Source organism: Chenopodium quinoa, unplaced genomic scaffold (genome assembly GCF_001683475.1).
Source record: "Chenopodium quinoa cultivar QQ74 unplaced genomic scaffold, ASM168347v1, whole genome shotgun sequence".
Taxonomy (NCBI): domain Eukaryota; kingdom Viridiplantae; phylum Streptophyta; class Magnoliopsida; order Caryophyllales; family Amaranthaceae; genus Chenopodium; species Chenopodium quinoa.
In genome coordinates, this window is record NW_018743574.1 from 5,940,014 (window position 1) to 5,962,595 (window position 22,582).

General features: G+C 33.9%; 2 protein-coding genes across 2 annotated transcripts; one reads left to right on the top strand and one right to left on the bottom strand.

Annotated features, from left to right (window-relative positions):
* Positions 1-9,287: 9,287 nt before the first annotated feature.
* LOC110682581 (zinc finger protein 3-like) lies at positions 9,288-10,019 on the bottom strand. Its single transcript, XM_021858937.1, has one exon. It carries the CDS (start codon positions 10,017-10,019, stop codon positions 9,498-9,500), a length of 522 nt encoding a protein of 173 aa, XP_021714629.1. The 3' UTR covers positions 9,288-9,497.
* Positions 10,020-16,347: 6,328 nt separating this feature from the next.
* LOC110681717 (zinc finger protein 7-like) lies at positions 16,348-16,966 on the top strand. The gene has a single exon (XM_021857846.1). The coding sequence runs from the start codon at positions 16,392-16,394 to the stop codon at positions 16,872-16,874; it is 483 nt and encodes a 160-aa protein (XP_021713538.1). The 5' UTR covers positions 16,348-16,391; the 3' UTR covers positions 16,875-16,966.
* Positions 16,967-22,582: the final 5,616 nt, after the last annotated feature.

Here is a 22,582-nt window from a genome sequence, read left to right on the forward strand (position 1 = left end):
TTAGACAAAAAGAACACTATATATTTTAATTAAAAACATACATTATTTATAAAAGTTAAATAACATCCTTACCAACTTCTTTGGATAGTCATGGTAATTTTCTGAAAAAGGAACACCCTCTACAAGTGGTCTGTTATCCAAAATTTTCACAGCCTTTAATTTTGTATTTATGACCATCACATAAAAGTGGTCGTGCGCATACACAGGGAAAAACAACTGAAACAGGCAGATAAAAAAACATGTACTTTAAAAAAAACATTGAATATACTATAAAGAACATGACATAATCATGAAAGAACAACACACATATATAAAAGAACAATCAAAGAAATAAAAAGAACATAGTGAAGGAAGTCACAGAAAATGTGTAACTAATCCATGAAAAGAAAATATACTAAAATCAGAAGAACACTACTTAAAAATTAAAGAACATATACTAAATTCAGAAGAACACTACTTTAAAATAAAAGAACATTATATGACTTACCAGCTGATATCCTTTAACTGATTCTATATTGCAATCAATTAGCCAATATCTGATTGTCTCTTCGAATTTAACATATTTGATACCATATATAGCTTCTTGACTATCATCAACATACGCATCGCTCACGCATAACAAGTTCTATGTTTTATAAAAACAAAAGGATTAGAATCAAATTAATAATATATCCTAAAAAAATAGGGATCAAAACCAATTGAATTACACTTACAATGGCTGCATTTGGGAAGAAAATCCTCTTTTTGTCATCAGCAAAATTTTTTGCATTAAGTATGAGACAAAAAGCGTCAACTATATCGCTGTAGATGTATACATTGTCGCCCATTGTTTTGATCAATTTTCTTGACAAATGTGCAAATCCATCGTCATAAAATAACTCACTACATAAAAAGAAAAAAAAATATAAAAAGAAAAAAATATAGAAATATTAAATAAGGGTAATAAAGCTTGTTTTTCATCAATTTCATATGAAAAAGCATAGTTTAGTACAAGGAATAAAATCATACTCTTCATCAAGTACATCTGAAAAAGCATATTCCAGTATAGCTTCTTTGAACTCATCTGTGCCCTCTATCAAATGAGAATATTGCACTAGGAAAGGAGACCTGTACACCTTTCCCAACTTCCTAGCTCTCTTTGTAGGTGTTGGACCAACACTGCAAATAAAATTTTATGTAAAAGAACATACATATCATTTGAAATAACAAACAATACTTTTAAAAAGAACATATAGTTCTAAAAAAAAGAACATATACCTTTGTTCTTCCACTTTCTCCTTTCCTTTCTGTTTTTTTTTTTTTTGCAATCTACCTTTTCTGTAGTTGCATCACTAAAAAGGCACACATATATAATTAATCATACTATTCAGTATAATAATTATCTTTTATAGATTTTTTTATAAAATTTTTATAAAAAGAACAAAGAACAAAACGTAAAGAACATACAGTTTTTATAAAAGAACATATACCTTTTTTCCTTATTTTCCTCCTTTCCTTTCTGTCTTTTTGCTCTAACATATACCATCTCTTTTTCGGTTGCATCACTGTATTAATCAATAATTGTAAGCAAAAAATATGTATGAAGTAACAACAATAACCCATAATAATTATAACATAAATTTTTAAATTACCACCCAAAAATGTATTCATTTTCAAAATAACCACCCGTTTAATTTTTTTATTTTATTTTACCACCCCTTAATTTAAAAAACTACTCAGATTACCACCCATTTCAAAATTCCGATGGAATTTTGTTATAAGGACCCACCCAATAGCTAGTAACGGCTATGCCTAAGCATTTACAATCAACCATGTCTTCACTTCACCTCCTCCTTAAACCAATTTATTGAGTACAAGACAACCTAAAACTAAAAGAAAACAACTAAAAAAACCAAGAGCATGCTGTCCGAATTGCCACTACTACTGATCATCTTCTTCCTTTCACCACTAAGAGTCGTTGGGTGGGGCCCACATAAGAAAAATTTACTTGAATTTTGAAATGGGTGGTAATTTGAGTAGTTTTTTTAATTTAAGGGGTGGTAAAATAAAAAAAAAATTAAACGGGTGATTATTTAGAAAATGGATATATTTTAGGGTGGTAATTTAAAAATTTTCCTAATTATAAAGTCTATGTATATATGTATATACCTTTGATTTTCAGCTACATTTTCTTCTACCACCTTCTCAAATTTACCTTGATCCTTGTTTTCATCTGGCATCCTTTTTACACTCAAAGGTAGTTATATTATACATCATTAATAAAAAAAAAAACATACATTAAATGATATGATACCATAAAGAACATCAAATAAAAAATCAAAGAACATCACATAAAATCTCAGAGAACATTATATAAAATCAAACAGAACATTACACTTTATAGAATATTATATGACAACACATAGAACAACATATGAAATTGTAAAGAACAAGTTAGGAAATCATAAAGAACATTACAACATTCATCTAAATAATACATAAATATTACAGATTTGTATTCTAAATCATTCAAATCTAAATAAATATACCACACAAATCTGAAATCACATTTTGAGATTATTAGTTACCCTATCTTTTGACCATCTAACATCTCCTCTGGAACACTTGGTTCCAACTGTTGGTCAGTGAAGGCTGAATCAAATTCACCGATGTCAGAAAATTGTTGGTTTCCCAGATTGAGGGAACTTGTTGTGCTCAATGCCAGTTTCAGGTCTAGATCACCTGTATATTGTGTTGGTGGAGTCACAGGGGTAACCACACTGAATACCAATGGCTCCAACTCAGTGGGTTGAGAATCCTCCTCTTCACCTCCTTCTTTCTCTTTCTCCACAGTGATTCCTTCCACTCCAGAATTCTTGACAACATTGTCAACCATCTCACCAAACCAGTCAGATGCAAAGAACTCTGTATCTTGGCTCATGATGGAACTCCCCTCAACCCTTTGAGAAGGTACATTGTTTATTACTTATTCCGACAATTTAATGCCAGAAAGTCTGGACCACATTGTAGCTACATTGTATAGTGTGGCATCCCCATCAATAGGTCTATTATGGAACTTCTCTCCCATCTTAAGAATTTTGGAGAGGTTCACAAAGCTAGAAGCAATTGTTTCTGTTGCTTGGCGTAGCAAATGGGTGTATTCCTACAAAAGAACAAAGTACAGAAAAAAAGAACATGTAATTAATAAAAAAGTACATAAGTATAATCATGAAAGAACACTAAAAATTATAACACATGCTGAATTAGAAAATAAAAGAACATGTAAGGAATAAAAAAGAACATAACCATAGTCATTAGAGAACACTGAAAATTAAAAAAAAATACATGCTTAATTAGAAAGCAAAATAACATGTAATTAGTTGGAAAAGAACATAAGTCTAACCATTACAGAACACAAGTTTAACCATTAAAGAACATAATATTTAACCATTAAAGAACATACTTTATATATTTAATTATAAAATTCTTACTTGTAAATTAGAAGGTTCTTGAGGTTGTTGTTGTTGTTCTTCCTGAACTTGTTGCTGTTGTTGTTGTTGTTGTTGTTGTTGTTGTTGTTGTTGTTCCTCCTGCTGTTGTTGTTGCTGTTGTTGCTGCTGCTGCTGTTGTTGCTGCTGCGGTTGCTGTTGTTGGTCCACTACACCTTCAATAGCTAAAGGCTGGCCACAACCATCTTGGATCTCAATTTTATCCAACAGTGTGCCAAGCCCAAAGCCAAGCTTCCTCTCAATAGCAATTCTTTTTGCTATTTTATCACTATCCCATTCTTTGATTAAAGGAATTTGTCTAGGCATAATGATATTTTTCCTTTGTAGTCGATCAAAGTAACAAACCTGTTAACAAAAAACCCAGTACGATAAACACATATATATCTATATACAAAATATTTAAATAAAAGAATAAATAAAAGTGGAAACTACCATAAGGAATGGTAGTGGACCAGGAAAGTATCTCTTCACATCTCCTTGATAGTAAATAGAACTGTCAATCAAGCTTTGTATTGTGTAAGAACACCAATCAAAACTTGAAATTTGACTTGTGTCAACAGCTGTGTGCTTGAATCTAGCCAATAAAATAACAAAATATAAGAAAGAACATCATATATAATACTAAAGAACATGTCAGAATTAACAAAAGAACATATAGTTTTATAAAATAGAAAATAACATACAATATATAATAAGTAACAGATATATTATTCTAAAAAACATTACAGTTACATATAAAGAACATGTTATGTATATAAAAGAACATAACAAATAGTTAGCTAAAAGAACATTAGTTTAGGGAATAAAGAACATTACTTGAATAAGGGTTGTGTGTTAGCCACAGACTTAATGCAGCAATTCACCACTAGCAATAAAAAACTCCTCTTCCATCTATCATCTGGTGGGTTGTTTGGTTCCAACAAGTCATCAACCAAAGCCGAGAATTTTGGAATTCCACCACCACCATGATAAGCTTTCAATTCTCTCATCACCATCACCATCTCCTCATTCTCATTTGCAGCCTCAACTATCACTTTCCCTCCCATAGGTAAACCATACACCAAATGAACATCAACAGGTTTGATGTCTATTGTCCTATTTCTAGCACATACAATGCACACCTCATTAGCATCCACATTCAGAACTAATGTGGCATTAAAATTAGGGGAGCTCCTAGGCATATCAAGGTGTAGTATACCTCCAAATCCCATATCTCTTATAGCCTGCAGCTTCTCTTCTTGTTCCTCCAATCCCCTTATTAGATTCAGCAAAGGTTGTACAGTGTGCCTTTGGGATGTTGTAAATTCCTCCTTTATTTCTCCTTGTTCACCCACATCCACTTCAGCTACATCAGTTTTTTTTCTCTCTAACAACAAGTCCTTTATCCTTATTGTTCTTTCTTGGAATGTCCTTTGACACTTCCACCTATTGTACTTTGAGCCTTAGATTGTGAAGCTGATTGAGCAGCACCAGCTTCAGGCTTCTCCTTGACTGGAAAGTAAGGCTCTCCCAATGGAGCCCTCCTCTTTTTCAGCATTATTTTTCCTTCCTGTTGAACAGTTTGCCTTTTTTCTTCAGTGGTATGCTCAACAACTTTCTTCCTGTAATATTAAGAACAAAAACAAAAGAACACATATGTTTTAAATATATTTGATATGTGCATGAAATCATAAAGAACATGTCATAAAATAAAAAAAACATACAAACCTATTAAAAAGAAAATTATATACATTCTACACACCTTTTTTTTAGTAGCAATTTGTTTGAAATGATAGTCTTTCTTCTTCTTTGAACCTTTCTCCTCATGTTGTTGTTCTGCCTTTTCATCCTTCACTTCCAATGGTTGAACATCTAAATTCCTAAAAATATTTATACAACAATTAAAAACGCACTCAACTTATGTGTAAAACCAAATAAAAAGGAACACTAAACATACATGACATAGGCATTACAAAAGAACTAATATATCATAGGCATTACAAGACATACATGTAGACTTAGTAGGAGACTTGGGATTCTACTTTGGAATAGACTTAGTAGGAGACTTGGGATTCTAGCGGCAGACATGCCATGATATTGTCTTCCTTGAATGGTTGACTATGAACTTTAGGGTGGAATTTCAAGTTTTGGAGAGAAGCTAATCTGATAATTAATAAGTCATCACATGAAATTCTATGACAAAGCATACTTTGATCAGATTACTATAAGTAAACTATGTTAAAATGTAGTCACAGTGTCAAATTATTTTATGCTTTAGGATAGAATTTTTTGTGAACCACTACTTTGGAATATAACTTGAACGTGCAATTGAATTTCAAGGAATTATCTTTGGAAACCATTGAGGGGCAATACTCCCCTGCACTTGAACCAAACCAGCCACCCACCACTCCCCTACCAGTCCACCACCTCCACCTCTCACCCCAACCCAACTCGAAACCCCACCATACCTACCCAGCCACAACCCCAACCTAAAACCCATAAAACCACCAACACACATAGCATATGCATTAAAAAGAACAATCAATTTATAAAAAAAGGAATACACATAGATTCAATCTAAAAGAACATATATGCCTACTAAAAAGAATAGAATGCTGAATTTTAGGGAACATCAAAAGTGAATTGAACAATACTAATTGTTTTCAAATTAAAAGTACACAACGATTTAACAAAAGAACATAACACCTTCATATAGAGAACATACACTTAAATAATACTTTAAAAATTGACCCTACCATACAGATCTACCATTTTTAATGAAGTTGACAGTACATTGAAGTACTAAAAAATAAAAACATAAAAAAAACAAAACAAGGACATACTATAAATCCAAAAAGAGAACTTTTTTAACTCACTTTGAAGCATCATCTTCTTTTGCAATCTCATTTAGAAGTGCGGGATCTACAATTGGACCAATTACAGATGGAGTGTACGGTTTTTTACCACTACCTTGCAGAAACTGATTTAGAGTAGCATCGTCTTCAACCTCGACCCTTGCGTCTGCGTTTTGAGGTTCATTCGTAGCTCCAATTTCATGCTCACTTCCCTTCTCTTGTTCAATACTATTGTTTCAAAAACCCAAAAAAAAAAAATTATAATCAAACAAATTAAACAAATAAGTAGTAGAATCAGCCACTTACAAATCAAGAACTACGAAGATGATAGTTCCTCGCCAAACCCAACAAAAAAGGAAAAAAAAATTAAAAACAATTGCATGCCACTTACAACTCCTTAGAATCAGCCATTATATCAAAATTCTTTAGTTGATTGCACAAATTTTGAATTTTTAGAGGTTAATTCTTGTGAATTTGATGGGTGAAAAATCTTAGGGTTTTGAAATTTTGAGAATTCTAGAGAGAATATAGAGAGAGAAAGATTTTTTGGAAAATTATTTTTACCAAATAATTTTTTACAATTACTGTGGGCAGTAACACGTGGGCCGTAACTACCCAAAATTACCTCCTTATTTCACGCGTTCTTTGTTTCCATCGTAATGTTCTTTAAAATCCACATGTTCTTTGCATTGTTACTGATGTTCTTTCCGCCTTTTTAACCATGAATTACTATTTTTCGTTTCACTTATTAAGGGGTGTCGTTTTGGGGCGTGTGTACGATGCGCATCGTACAACCGTGTGTATAAACCACCCATTAATGTGGCATGGGCAGTTGATGAGTTGGAGGTTTTTTTATTTTTTTAATTTGTTCCTTTAATTGAACCTCTTTTATTTGAAATATGTGAAGGCCCTTGGGCTGCTCGAAGTTGGCCCAGATTCTTTTATAATTGGGCCAATCGTAAATTCTAGTCTCTATTTCAACTGACCATCGAATGAAACTTTGCCAATTACCAGCAATGGGAATGAGACCATCTGCAAACGCTCTATCTTCTGTTCATCACTTCTTGATTTTCTGGGTAACCTTTCTATGTCCTATGTACGGAGTACTTCATTATTTTGCGAAAATGCTAATTGCCATTTGATTTTAGTTATTATCATGTAATTTTACTTATTGTTTAATTGTAACATTGACACAAGTTTTAAGTCCAATAACAAATTCCCAGTGCCAAATTTGCACTGATTTGTTGGATAGCAAATTTCTTTCTTTTAGTTTAGAATTAATTAAATATATAGTGTTCTTAACGACATTGGCTGAACCATGAAATTATAATTAGTTTTATTTTGATCGTCAAAGCTATAAAACTATGGATTATATAATATAATACCAGTGTCATCATATATAAATTAGGGTTTCACTTGAATTGATCAAATCAAATTAGGTTTCTTATAATATTTAATGAAATTATCCTAAATATATCTAAATTAAGTTTTTTTCAGGGTTTATCTCATTATCTGGGAAGTTTGCTGGGTCTGCTAGATTTATTATACAAGCATAGAATTGGGAAGTACATTAATTTGATGGGCAGTTCCATACGAGTAATTTTATCATAAATCGTACGAGGGTTCTACTTCTACTGTCACATGAAAGATCAGTTACCATGAATTTGTTTTTGTTTCAGATCTATATATCAAAGTCAAAGATTACACAACTAACATTTAGTTACAAATTAAGTCTGTCTTCGTTCCTATCTAAACCATATATAACTAAGTTTGATGAAATAATCAATCCAAATTGAGTATATAACCCTCCCTTACCTAGCCACCGCAAGGTTAGTGTTTTTTAATATTAGGGAAGAATTCGGCTTCATTTATTGATGGGAGATGGAGAGGTATGCAACTAAATGAGATGTCTCCAATTCTCTAAAAAAACCTCATAAGACTAGGGGTAATTCCAAGTTTCTCTTCTTGCTAAACAAGGAGTGTTTCTCAAGAGGGTAATTTCGTACATTTTTGCAAGAGTGTGAGGGTAAATGAGACTTTTTTGTTTGACTCACTAACTTTGCATTGAATTATCGTTAAGTCTCAATTTTGACGGAGGAACGCTAAAAACTTCAACGAACCAGTGAAACTTTACCCAGGTAGAATTACCTACTCAATTTACCCAATTTGGGCAGCGAGTGGTGGTGTTTTACGAGCACAATAGCTGAAAATCTGAAGTATATACTCTGTATATTCTGTGAAGAACACCCAAAATCCGAAGATCCACTTCATTGGAGTTTCAGAAGCTCAAAGGCTACTTCAATGGCGGAAGATGATACCCTTACCCTTTTGGGTTGATCTCGCCCTTTTTTTCTCCCATTTATCTAAGGGTTTTCGTTTTATTTGGCGGCGAAGCCGCCAGAATGGTGGTGTTGGTGGGGATGGGTGAGGATGAAAGCTTGAACTCCTTTAATGGCTGATGTGAGAAAAGGAGGAAGAAGAAGAATAGCGTGTTGTTGTTGTAGCGGCTGTCGAATTGGAGGAAACCCTGTTGTTGAGGAAGTCGGCGGATAATTGTGCCGTTAATTTCACCATTTGACGGCGTCTAGATTAGTCCAAGTCAGCAAGTATAGTGGATGTACAGTTAGCACTTGTTCTGATTATAATAGCATTACTTTACAATTCCCAATGCATTTTAATTACAAAAATGCCATAAGAGATACACTTCTTGTTTATCAAGAAGAGAAACTGGGGCACGCCCTAAGACTAGTATGTACTGGAGATGGCTTCTACTCTTTTACTCTATGTTTGAATAACAATAGTGAAGGGAAAGAGAGGTGAGGGAGAAGGAGAAGGAGACCTTCGATTTTCCTTCCAAATCTCTCTAACAATAGAGGGATTAAAAGTGGAAGGATGGATCCCTCCAATTCCCTCCCCTTCCCTCCTTACATTAGATATCCAAACGAGGATGCATCCCTCCATTTTTCTTTTCTTCCTTCCCTCCATTTCTCTCTATCCAAACATAGCGTTAGGATTTGTGAAGGAGCAAAAGAGAGAGAGCTAATATAAGAGAGTTTCAAGTTACTTCTTTTGAAAATAATAAAGTCAACATACAATTCAATTCCTGCATTGCATAATAAGACATTAGACTATAGGCGATGCATATATGTTGCAAGAACAAAGATTATGATGGGTTTCACAAAGGCGTACAGTCTAGGTTGAGGTCAGGCAGCTCTAACCGCAACCCGGGTTGAGCAGGTGCACCTCCATCCTCAACCAGCAGCTCTTGACCTGCACCACCATCTTCTACTCTAGCATTAATCATAACATGTTTGGTGATAATTGAGGCAGAATCATTACAATTCTGTGCTCCATCACCTAGGCGATAACTCCCTGGCCAGTGACTATGAGAATGGCTACTGATAGAGCTGCTACCTTCCGCGATTGAGGTCTGGTTCAGCTCAACACCATGGGGCTGAACAAAGTAGTAAGGCATCATAGACGGTCCAAAATTATTGGCCATCATCAACCTCAAAACCTTAGCTTGTTTATGAAGCCTCAATTCTCGTCTTTCGAGCCTATGAGCATTTTGATGGCCACCTAGTGCCTGTGGGTTTAGAAAATCCCTCCCACAGTATTTGCATAAATATATCTTGAAGCTAAGACCTTCTTTACTAGGAGTAGTAATGAAGTTCTCATGATCGTTTAAACCTTCCATGATTAATTCTAAATTTAACAAATTCATAACACTAACAACATTTTTTATATATAGCTGGATTATTATAAAATATTCTCTTTGCTAGGTCAAATTAAGCTAATCATTAGTGAGATAAAAATCTAATAACACTACTAGCTAGATTTTGGTGTATAAAAAGGAGGTTATTTTAGGTGTAAAATACAAATAATAATTAGGATGAAATTAGAATAATGATTAGTATTGGCCTTTAATCTAATTGCCGACTTGAAACATCATGCTCATAACTAATTATTGATTTGAATCTGTATGTAGTTGCTACATACGAAGGATATCACCTGAACTTTATATTACATTATTTAGGGAAAGATTTTATTCATGAGTGAAATATAAAGCTAACTTTTTTTTTCTTTGATGGGGCTACTTGAAATAAAGGAAGCTATTTTCACGAAAATATGTTATAGATTTTTATAGACAAATTAGGGTAGTGAGTGATTTCATATATATATGATTATATCGTTACACTTTACTTCGCACATATAGTTGAGAACTTGAGATATAAAAGTTTGATGTTAATGTTTATGGCTAATAAAACTACTTTGTTATAGCTTGAAACACATATAATATACTCCCCTTAATATAAAGTTAAATTTCCTCAATTCTATAATTCTCACTCCCTAGCTCTAAGCAGCTATATCATGATTATTAGGTTATACTCGTAATTGATATACATGACTTATATGAGTACTAAAATTTGTGAGTACGTGGAGTCGTGGACAAATACATAATCCTTATACTGTATTTTTGTTTCATTATATTACCGAACTAGCTAGATATATAGCTTTAATGGAGAATTGAAAGTAACTTATATGACATTGTATGTTATTAGTATGTAATGTCGTCTTCATTCCATTATAAAAAAATCCTTAAATTTATTTGCAGTAGAAAATACTATAATGTTTCAAGTTTTGTTGAAAAACTTGTGTTAAACCTACATATGTTATAATAGAATTTTCGTGAATCATTTACTGCTAAAAGTAGCATAAGATTCCTCCCCAACAACGTAACTAACAAAAATTATTTGTCACATCTATCTTATTAGATGGTCGTCAAATGCTACTCTGATCATAAGACCAATAATGAACAACCCAAGTTTCCCACCTCGGCCTTGGCTTCCACCACCGACATCACGGCGATACACCCTAGACCTGAAAGGCTGCCGACACAACCACAAGGTCAAATAATTACATCCCTTAGGTCACAAGTCACGGTATAATAATAATAATATAGTCATATAGAGGCCAATCCCATCATCCATTCGCCCCCCATAAGAAGAGCATCCAAGATTCCAACATTATTGACATCTTTGCATCTTTGCATTATTGACATCCTTGGATCCCACCCACGCACTCTTTGCATTACGTACTACAGTTTTATCGACTTGGCGAATGTTCTAGCTATATATAGGATACTTTATTAATACATACAATTATATTCACCATTATTATATGTTATTCCAGCCTTCGAGGCCTCAAAGATATTTGAGATAAGAAGTACGGAGTACTTGCATAATGTTAATTAATATTATTATGCATTTATGCTATACTAATATACCTGCACCCGAGTCCCAAGTTATGCTTGATTTTTAAAATTAAACTTGTTTATTAAGATGTGTAGTATTTTGTACAACTTTTAGCTTAAAGACAAATGTAGATAATATAGTACTCTGTATAGGTTTGTAAATTAATTTTATTTTATGAGTGATGATTTGTAAATATTGGAATTCCATGTCCATATCAACGCACAATGCATGATGAACATATTGTAATGTACTTACACACACAAAAAAAAAAAAAAAAATAAATAAATAAATAATAAAAAAAAAAAAAATAAAGAAAATAAATAAATAAATTTTGCAATGTATATGGAGTACAAAGTATAAGTTGAGAGTATGTAAGATCTTATAAAAATTATTTTTATGTACACACTCATTTTTTTTTCCTTTTTCAAATTATAACGAGTTTTCTTTATAGACTTTAGTGGTTGGAATTCTAAATGGCAGGACTATTCACCATTAGCTTTAGCCAAATTAATACTTCATCCGTTCTTTTTTACTTGACCCGTTTTGACTTTTATACTATTCACCACCCCTCTTTTAACCGTGTTTTGTGAATAATATGTAAGGAAAAACATATTTATGTTGGATTGTTTTGAATTCGTTTTAATAAGTACTATCATAATATATAACTTTTATATTTTTTAATTACGAAGAATTAGAGTTATTGACCGTTAAAGTTTTGCATTGGCAAGCGTGATAAAAGAAACAGGTCAAGTAAAAAAGAACATAGAAAGTATGTACGAAGTAGTATTTGAGCCTTTAAGGTGAAAATCAAGTTCATATGCTAAGTATGTAGTTTTAGACTTTTAAGGCATGTTCACATTCTGAACTGAACTGATTAGAGCTGAAATGAATATTTTAGGAGAAAAGGAAATTAAAAGGTGAAATGAACTGATTAGAGTTAAATTGAACTGAAATTAAGCTGAATTGAATAGACCCTTATACGAAGAGATTACCAAGTACACCCTAGAAGAAAGGGAAAAAAAAAAAGTTGTGGGCTTTATTTGTACTTGTACCCGTATAGTCGTATACGAAAGTCGAAGTCAGAGACGTACGCAATCTAGAAGGACACGAACAAAAGTTAGAAAAAGACTCTTTATAGAAGCGGCCGATGGGTGGAGAAAGTGATAGTGGGACTGTGGGAGTTTACTAAAATTAGTGAAGAATCTTTCTAATCCTACTTAGATTTGTTGTAGAGCAGGCCCATGTTCTGCTAATATTGGTCATAATTGATTTTGTTTTTATTGCCCATTATCTTAACAAATCATTTTAGGACTTCGACTTTGTTGTTATAGTAGTAAAAGAGATGGGTCAGATGGCTTACCTCCAAAGAAAAGAAATTAACAAACGTAAATTAATTCCCGAAAAAAAAAAGAGGTAATTAATTGTATAAGAATCCTTTTAAAAATATTTTTCACTTCCTAGGTAAAAGTTTTATTTGATCTTATAATGCTTCTAGAAGTTTTATCTTTCTTTATTTATTTTACTTGCATTATTTTATAATTGCAGCAGCTTGACTTTACACTATTTACTTACTTGACTTTAACTACTATTGTGATTTATAGCGAAGAAAAAATTTATAGTTATGTGAGATCTTGTTATTAGACTCATATAGCTTTATGCTATTTAAGGTGAAAATCAAATTTATATACTATTTATAATATCAAATATTTATATATTAGAGATATTAACAGTTGAAATTATTTAGTAACATGAATAAAAAGAGAAGTATTACAATAAAATAACTAAAAAAGTAATATTTGACAAAGTATGTGAGTTGTCACTTCTAATTGTTTAAAACCTACTTTCTTAAAACCACATCCAAGAGATATCTTATTAAATGTGCGATAAGAGAAGAAATGTATGGAGATAATTAAAAAAAAAAAAAGTTATTTAGCAAAGTTGAGAAAGATGCTACACCGAAATATAATCATTCATAATTTCATATATAACATTAATATAGATGTAATAATTCAAACACGGACAAGATTTCATGTTTAAAAATAACAATGACACTTGGCAAGTGTCTATTGGTTTATATGTTTTTCTTTTATTTAATTTTATAGGACTAGAAACTTTTAAATAAATCGGATATTCAATAAAGAGTGTACATCCGTTATAAAGTTATTCCTAAAATGAGCAAAAGTTACCCTAATTTGAATAAAAGTTACCCTGACATAAATAAAAGTTACGAAGTCTTTATGTTTCATTGATGAAAGTTGCCCAAAAATTTGTTAAACTGACCTTAAGTTTGATAAAAAAAAAATGACCATTGATGTACAGTTAATTATTGTACACTTGATGTATACAAAAATTATTCAGTACTAATACTTATTCCGTTATACAAATATTGCAACAATTACTATTTAAAGAAGTTTCACAATATATTACAATATTTTCTTATTTGTACATGTTTTCTCTCTTTATCTCTATTCATCACATGTGTCCCTATCTTAATTCCTCTTCTATTAAAATTCCATTTTAAATCTTAAAATCTTACGATTTTACGCTTCGTGTATAATATACGATTCGATTTATGATTCTACCTGATTTTATATATTTCTCTTAACTAGCGAAATCCTTACAAGTTTAAGCTAAGCATATATTGTTATTTATAAATATATGTTGTCAATTATTGGTTGTATGATGGCTAAACACCTATTTTCTATTAATATAAGTTTCAAACTCATAAATTAAATAAATTAAATTAAAATTAGATATAACGTCTTGATTATGCATGTCGATAGAATCTTACGATTCTCCAATTCTATTTTACGATTTGATTCTGAAAATCCTTCACGATTCAAAGTAGAATTCCGATTTTAATAACTCTGTGAGTCTTTATCTCTCCCCTAGTTCCCTCTTCTTAAAATTCATGTATCCTCCTTATATTGCAATATTAGAAGAATTGAGGAATTATTTTGCATAATAGCTTTGTCGGGTTGGTTTTGTGCCTTTGTAAACATTCTTTTGTTCGAATGATAGAGTTGGCTCAATTCAATACAGTGATTCTGAATTTCTATTTGTACTTTGATTAGATGGTTTTGACATTAAAGGTATAGTTAAATCACACACACACACAAAAAAAGAAAAAAAAAAAAAAAAAGGGTAAAGTGAGTGTATGTGCCAAGTTGGCAGTGGTTTGTTTGTTTGTGTTTTTGTTGGGTATGCAGCGTATGCTTTTCCGTTGGGCCTAGCTTTGGTTGTGGGGGTCCAGTGGCATTCCATTAAGACTCAAGATTATGTATACTCCTTGTGGCCTTGTTGGGTATGAACCTTAGGCGCCTAGGTGGTAGGCCCTTCGTAGAGCATCCGAAAAAGACACAACTAATAAAATTTAAAATAAAAAAAAAAAGAAAAAGAAAAACGATCTCAAAGAGAAATTAGAATAATTAGATGAATCAGAGCAAGGTTTAATTTGCAGATGTTCCAAGCACATAAATTAAAGCTATCAAAATCTACCAATCCTAACACTTTTCTTGCTCCCCTTGTCATTACACTTCACCTCTTCACATAAATTAGTGAATATGTTTATGTAATGTGTATGAGGTCTGAGCCATAAATCTAACATTATTAGATTAAATGAAAAATAAAAGAGAGTCATACATCTAGCATTATTAGATTAAATGAAAAATAAAAGAGAAAATACACACTTGAAAATAAATATACGGTTCTTTAAGTTTAAAAGACATTCAAATAGCGTATATATACATAAATATTAATGGACAAAACATACATCATACACGTCGTGTCAATACAAAGTATTTTGTCAAGAAAATCTCAATCAAATGAAAAAATCCCTAAAATTTAATTCAAGCATTTTTAACAAATTTAGTGTTTATGTACATATGTGAGATACAAAGACCAAACAACATTTAAATTAGCACAATGTTCGTTTTTCTCCTATCTATTTCTCGATTACTCTCATGCTTTTTTTTTTTTTTTGGAAGAACTCTCATCCAACTTCAATTATGCCCTAAGCTTAAACATAGGTCTTAGCCGTCTTAGTTAAGGAATTACTTCTTAGCTTGCTGATTTCAATTCAGCCCCCAAACCTCACACACACCAAAAAGGCAAAAATCCTATGTTAGATAAATCAATTTCCAAACACATAACTTTAAGCTATCACTCCTCCAAAATACCAAAAAATAATGAAATAAAGCTATCAAAATCTACCTATCCTTTCAAATTTTCCAAACACTCTTCCTTTTCCTCTTGTCATTGCACTTCACATCTTCACTAAAATTAGTGGATGTGCTCATGCAATGTGTGCAATATTTGAGCCATCTATCCAACAAAATTAGATGAAAATAAGATAAAGAGATCGAAAACAATTGGATATAAATATACGCTTGGTTTAAAAAGTTAAAAAGATAGTTAAATTGCCAATGTATGTATCAAACATTAAGGGACAAAACATACATCGTGTTAATATAAAGTATTTTGTCTATAAAATCTCGATCACATGGAGAAGATTTCTAAAACTTTAACTCAAACTCAAGCATCTATAACAAAGTTAGTTTTGTGTACATATGTTAGATACAAATACCAAACATTTAAATCTATAGCACAATGTTTTCTTTTTCCTATCTCTAGTCTCAATAACTATTTACAAGTACATGATTGGTTGAGTTTCATGACGTATCTATAGTTATTCAGCTACAGAAATATTTTCATCAGCTTATTTATACGTACGTAGTACATCTTATATTTGACGCATTTTATATCAACATATCATAGCTTAGCTTAATACTTAAATTATTAGTGAGAATAAAAATATGGAAGGAGAAAAATGCAACAACACTCTTAGGCCAAAATCACATAATTTTAAGATATGTTTTTGCAAATATTGTGGTAGGAGATTTCTGAACTCACAAGCCTTAGGCGGCCATCAAAACGCTCATAAGAAGGAGAGACGAGACGCCAAGCATCAGAAACAAGAGACGATGATGATGGCAAGTCTCGCGATGCCGCCTTTGATGCCATACTCCTTTGTTCAGCCACACGGTGTTGTGTTGCAGCAGCAGATCATTGGTGCTCAAGCTGCATTTCCCGGTACCGCCTTCTCGAATAGTCATCCTTTGAGTTATGAATATTGGCCCGGAAGTTATCGGGTAGATGAGGGAGCACTGTATTATGTTTCAACGCAAGAAATAAGTGATAACCATGTTCAGGCTGAAGATGGTGCAGACAAGCAGAATTATTATGATCAGCAGGAAGTTTCAGAGCTGCCTGATCTCAATTTAGATCTCTCTCTCTGATAGTAAATTTTAATTTTAAATATTGATTATATATATGAGTTGATTGGTTGAATTGTAAGTTGTAACAAGCTTGTTGTAATATCATGGACTAATTGAAATGAGTATAAAATTAATTAATATTTATTTTATCTCTCTTTAATTAGTTTTATTTGCATTAATCTCCTAATAAACTTTCTTGCTTGCAACAATGGTATAGCCTTACCTCCTTAGTTTTACCTTAAAAGTTTTGACATTACTTTTTTTTTTCTTACTACTTTTAAATTAAGAAGCAGATATTAGGGACTACTTTGAAGGAGGGGCAGATGAGATTTGAATCCGTGACCTTTGTGTCACGCTGGCTCCGATATCAAATTAGAGAACCAACTCAACCAAAAAGTTAAGCTGATGGTTGAGGCCCAAGAATATGTTTTATACTCTATCACACATAAATGTCAACTAGTCTCATTGGAATTAGACATTGATGGAGCTATTCGAGCACCATTACCTAGCTAGGGGACTAGGCCAAGTTTTGGGTTTGTTTAGCCATGCATGAAATGTGAACAAGTCTCAACTTGCCACTCTACACCATTATCAATACAATAGCAGATTAAACCGTTGATGATTTATGAGCAAGGATATAAGAATTAATATGCTCTATCGCCCAAGACCATGGACCTAAACAAAACAGCAAGGAATGATCAATGACGCCCAAAATTGGCCATCGCCATGCTCAATACTTTAAGTTGTTAAGATAGTTTTCTCTTAAGGAGTTAAATAATATTACTTATTATCTACATGCTTAAACACACAACCTTTTTTTTTTTTTTTTTTTTTTTTTGAGAACCTACACACAACCTTGTTAGGAATATTATTATAATAAAATTCCGACATTCCAATTGAATGTTTAAGTAATTTACAAATTTTACTTCTAATCTTTAAATTAAATAATTAAAAAAAATTAATCTTTAAATTAAAATTAAAATACTGCCAAATATTATACTTTGGATAGGGCCATAAAGTATATAGGGCTAAAATGGCCAACTGGGGACTGGTTTTTAGAAAGTCTATAAGGCGACAAATGATACACTCAAACAAGGCAAATCAAGAGAATAATCACAAGATCTTTTTATTGCCACTACATGACAGGCTACGGAACAGGCCAAACAGTTTATCTACTAAATCCAATGCTTGCTTGCATTAGTAGGGTCATTTATTTTCTAATAATAATGTACTTTAATTAAAGGCTTGCTAGTTCAATAATACTGAACAATCTATCTATGGCCACCTGTGATCACCACTTAACAAGGGCACTCTCATTTAGGGTTTGTTCACATTTATTGAGCTGAATTGATTGGAGTTGAATTAAAGTGAACTAAATTGAGTTAAAATGAATATTTTATGACAAAAGGAAATTAGGAGCTGAACTGAACCGAACTAATTACAGCTGAAGTGAACAGGTCCTTACTCTTTAAAGCACAAAAATGTCAAGTCTTATTGGACGCGTATCACACCCGTTATTAAAAGAGAATTCGCTTCACAAGTCCAAATAAGTTCCACTCCAAAAGCATATACCAATAAGCTAAGTATGGTAGTTCCTTAAGCTACTACTTTCTTTCATCGATATAAAGCACTTATATGTATTGTTTGGAAAGTTTATATTTCAATCAGATAAAAAGTTATTATGATAATTTAAATACACGTTGAGATGAATTGAATTTAACAAGATAAATTAAATTATACATTATGTACACCTAAATAAAAAGGTTGACCGAGAGAGTGAGGGATAGCTCAAGTGGTTAGAGTTTCCCTCTTGATTCCAGGAGATCCAGAGATCGATTCTTACCCCCGCCCTTGTGGCTCTCTAAACACCAAAAAAAATAAATAAAAAGGTTGACCAATTTTATTTGAATTGAGCAATATCTTTTTGGTATGAGTGTGAGGGATAATTCAAGTGATTATAATTTCCCTCTTGATTCAGATCTTGACCCTGTTCTTGTTGCTCTCTATTAAATACCAAAAACACATTAAAGATCATAATATGTTTTTGGCTTCTTGAATTCATCTTTCGTTGCCAAAACAAAAATGGGTTGTCTACCGCCATAAAAAGTTACGGAGTCGAAGTACAAAATAGGGTTGTCATATCAAACTAAATTCAGTACTACTATAATTAACATCCATTCAAAAGCGACTCAAATGCAGACAAGTTATCAACAGTTGACACTTGGCAATTGCTTAATGATTACAAGGTCATTCACGGTCAATTCTGGGGGTAATTGCCTTCCATAAATCACTATCAAATCCTCTAATTTAGAACATACATTATATTATATTATTCATTATTTAATACCTCTTTATAGCAGTTGCTACCTATATATACTGTGAATGAAAACAGTTAAGAGTTTATTAATGATTTGATGGTTTTGGTATTAAAAAAGTAACAAGGGAAGGAGCCATCAAAATTGGACTACCCCTGGCTGAAAAAAAATAAACTAATAAAATTCCTCCCTCCGTCTCAAAATATTTGATACAATCAATATAATACTTATGTCAATGCACTAGTTTAACTTTATGTTATATAATTGAATATTAATGAAAATTATTTTTTAAGTTACACTATGAAACTTTAAATTAATATCTATCTAACAACATATTTTATAATAAAATATATTTTTATTACTTTAGGAAAAAAATTATAGTCAAAGCTAATACATGAATAGTAAAATTAAAAAAAGTCCAATGTCCCATATATTTTGGGACAACAAAGTGCATGAAATAAAATAAATATAATACAGAAGAAGGGATTTTAGTTTTTCTTTGATTTATTATAGAGGTTGACCAAATTGTGACATTTTTATTTTATTTATCTTGGAATAACACTTTGCATAGTTAAATATGTACATACAAATCTTTAAAACATACATGTGTGTCAAGTTTAACTCAATTCTGTAGCTCAATTCTTATCTATTGCACATAAATTCAATGCATATCCCATATCCGATCCAATAAAATATACATATTGATGATTAAGAAAATTTCAAATTTGAAAAAGTAATAATTCGGTTTAGGCCATATTATTGATATGTTGTGGTGTGCTCTGCTTTGCTGAAATCTCTTTAGCTGAGCCTACTCTGCCCTGCTAAATATATGATATGGTATAAAACATAGTTTTGGATCTTAACCATCAGCTTAACTTTTGATTGATTTGGTCCACTACGCCCTAGTGAGTATAAGTTATCTGCTCCATTCTGCTGTCATCTACTCCGCCATAAGCTCCAAAGAACAAGTACTTGATTAAAAGTCAAGATAAGTTATGTGCATATCAAGTAGTCAGCGTCGCAGATCCGCGTACGTTAGTGGTAGCACTTTGTCACGACTCACACATTCCCACCCTTCACTAGGGCCACAAGGCAGCAAGTTATAATCGTGGCCAGGGGGAATGCCCTTGGTGCATGGCTAGCAAGGCCAGAACACCTATCCCCCTATAGAGCTTTATTTAGCTCCCTACCATTTACCCTAGTGAACACGCTCATGACAGTAACACAATAATGGGCCATGGGCCGGGCTTAATGGACTCCAAATGAGCCCAAACTTGGTGGCCCACCGTTTTTGGGCCCAATAAAGATGATGGTGCAGCCAGAATTTGAAGATGAGGCCCACAACTTTCCAGAATGCACGAAGAGGTTCGTGGTGCATCCGGAGGTCTCTAGAAGCCTCTAGGGACAACTTGAACATACTTGAGATGCTAGAACTTTGTAGATGGTTCTAGAATATTGTACATAAGCCTATGTAATCAGAAAGTGTATAGAGTTCTCTAGAACCCTCCATTTGAGGAGGTTAGGAAGCATCTAGGTTAGAACACTCTAGAAAGGGATGGTGCCTATAAATAGGAAACCTCCCACCCATTCTTGCTCATGTACAGACACTTGTATTCTCTCAAGCGTTTATAAAAAGCCTTCTTCCTTAAATCTTTCTCATATATTCTCACTTGTGCTTTCCAAGCAAACCACACTTAACTAACAACATCAATATTTAGCTTTGCTAAGCAATTGGGAGCCTTGACTAGTAGTCTAACGGGTGGTGACTCTAGTAGGCCGCGTGCAAAAGACTAAGGGAACTAGTCAGCGCGTGACACGTGGTATCAGAGCAACGTCGATCGTAGGGGCGGTCTGTTGCGTTTGTGTGCTAGTTGTTGTTAGAAGTTAAGTGCGGGAGTCACGAGTATGGCACAAAAGGACGATGCCCATGCGTCCGTTGTGGAAGAGGGAAACACCAGTAAGAAAGCTAGCCGCACCACCTTGCTTGAGGAGAAGATGGCTAGCATGGTCCAGGCCATCTCGGAACACCGAGATAGCATTAATGACCTCAACGAACAGTACGATGATGTTGAGGCTATGGTCAAGGGTCTTGAGTCCGGGACTGAAGAGGCGAAGGTGGAGACTCAGTCCTTGGTCAGTCAAGTTGTTGGAGATATTAGGGCAGAGATGGCCCAAATGAAGGATCTCCTCATGTCCACCATTGACTCGATGGAAAAGAGGATCGGCTCGATGGAAGAGAAGATCGAGTCCTTACACGCCGACGTGGTGCTGTGCAAGTCGGCAATGGCCGGGGGTGCCGCTGTTCGGGATGGACCTAGGTTGAAGGTCCCCGAACCGCCAAAGTACAACGGAAGGCGCGATGCTAAGGAGTTTGAGAACTTCATATGGAGCATCGAGAAGTACTTTGGCGCGATGCATTTGGACGATGATGCATAAAAAATCAACACCGCTACCATGTACTTGGGGGATGATGCCATCCTTTGGTGGAGAAGGCGCGAGACCGACATCAAGAAGGGTGTTGTCCAACTCAACACCTGGGACGAGTTCAAGAGCGACCTCAAGAAGCAATTCTATCCAGAAAATTCGGAAGAGGTAGCCATAAAGAAGCTGTGTGGGTTGAAGCATACGGGGTCAGTCAAGGAGTACATCAAACAGTTCACTTCACTCATGCTAGAGGTGACCGAGATGCCGGAGAAGACTCAGCTTCTCTACTTTATGGGTGGTCTACAACGATGGGCTGAGCAAGAGTTGAAGCGCCGAAACGTCCAAACTCTCGTTGATGCCATCGCTGCTGCCGAGTCCTTGTACGAGTTCAAGCAAGAACCAAAGAAGGAGAGAGGCAACAAGAGTAGCGGTAACAAGGGGAAAGGTGGGGGAGCCAAGCCCACCGAACGAAGCCACAACGGTAGCAAATCGTCTGAGAGGAAGGACAAGGACAAGGAGAAGTCCCACTCAGACCGGAAGTCAAAGCGCTTAGATTGCTTCCCATGCGGGGGATCACTGGGCTAGGGAGTGCCTACAAAGGAGGAAGCTGAATGCTATTATGGCTACATCACCTGGGGAATCGTCAGGGGACGAGGCATACATGGGGACGTTGCGCCTGTGCAATAGCGTGAAGGCCACGGTGGAGGAGCCCAAGGAGGACAAGGACCTGGCCAAGGTATGTACGCTACCCCGGGACAAAAAGCCATATCTTATGTTTGTTAAAGCCATAGTTGGGGGAAAGGCCTCAAAAGTATTAGTCGACACTGGTGCTACCCACAACTTTGTGACGCTCAAAGAAGCCACAAGGTTGGGTCTCAAGTTCACCAAGAAGAGGGGTTCTTTGAAAACGGTGAACACTATTCCAGCACCCATCCATGGTGTGGCTCGTGGAGTCCCACTTCAGTTGAGTGAATGGAAGAGGGCAGTAGA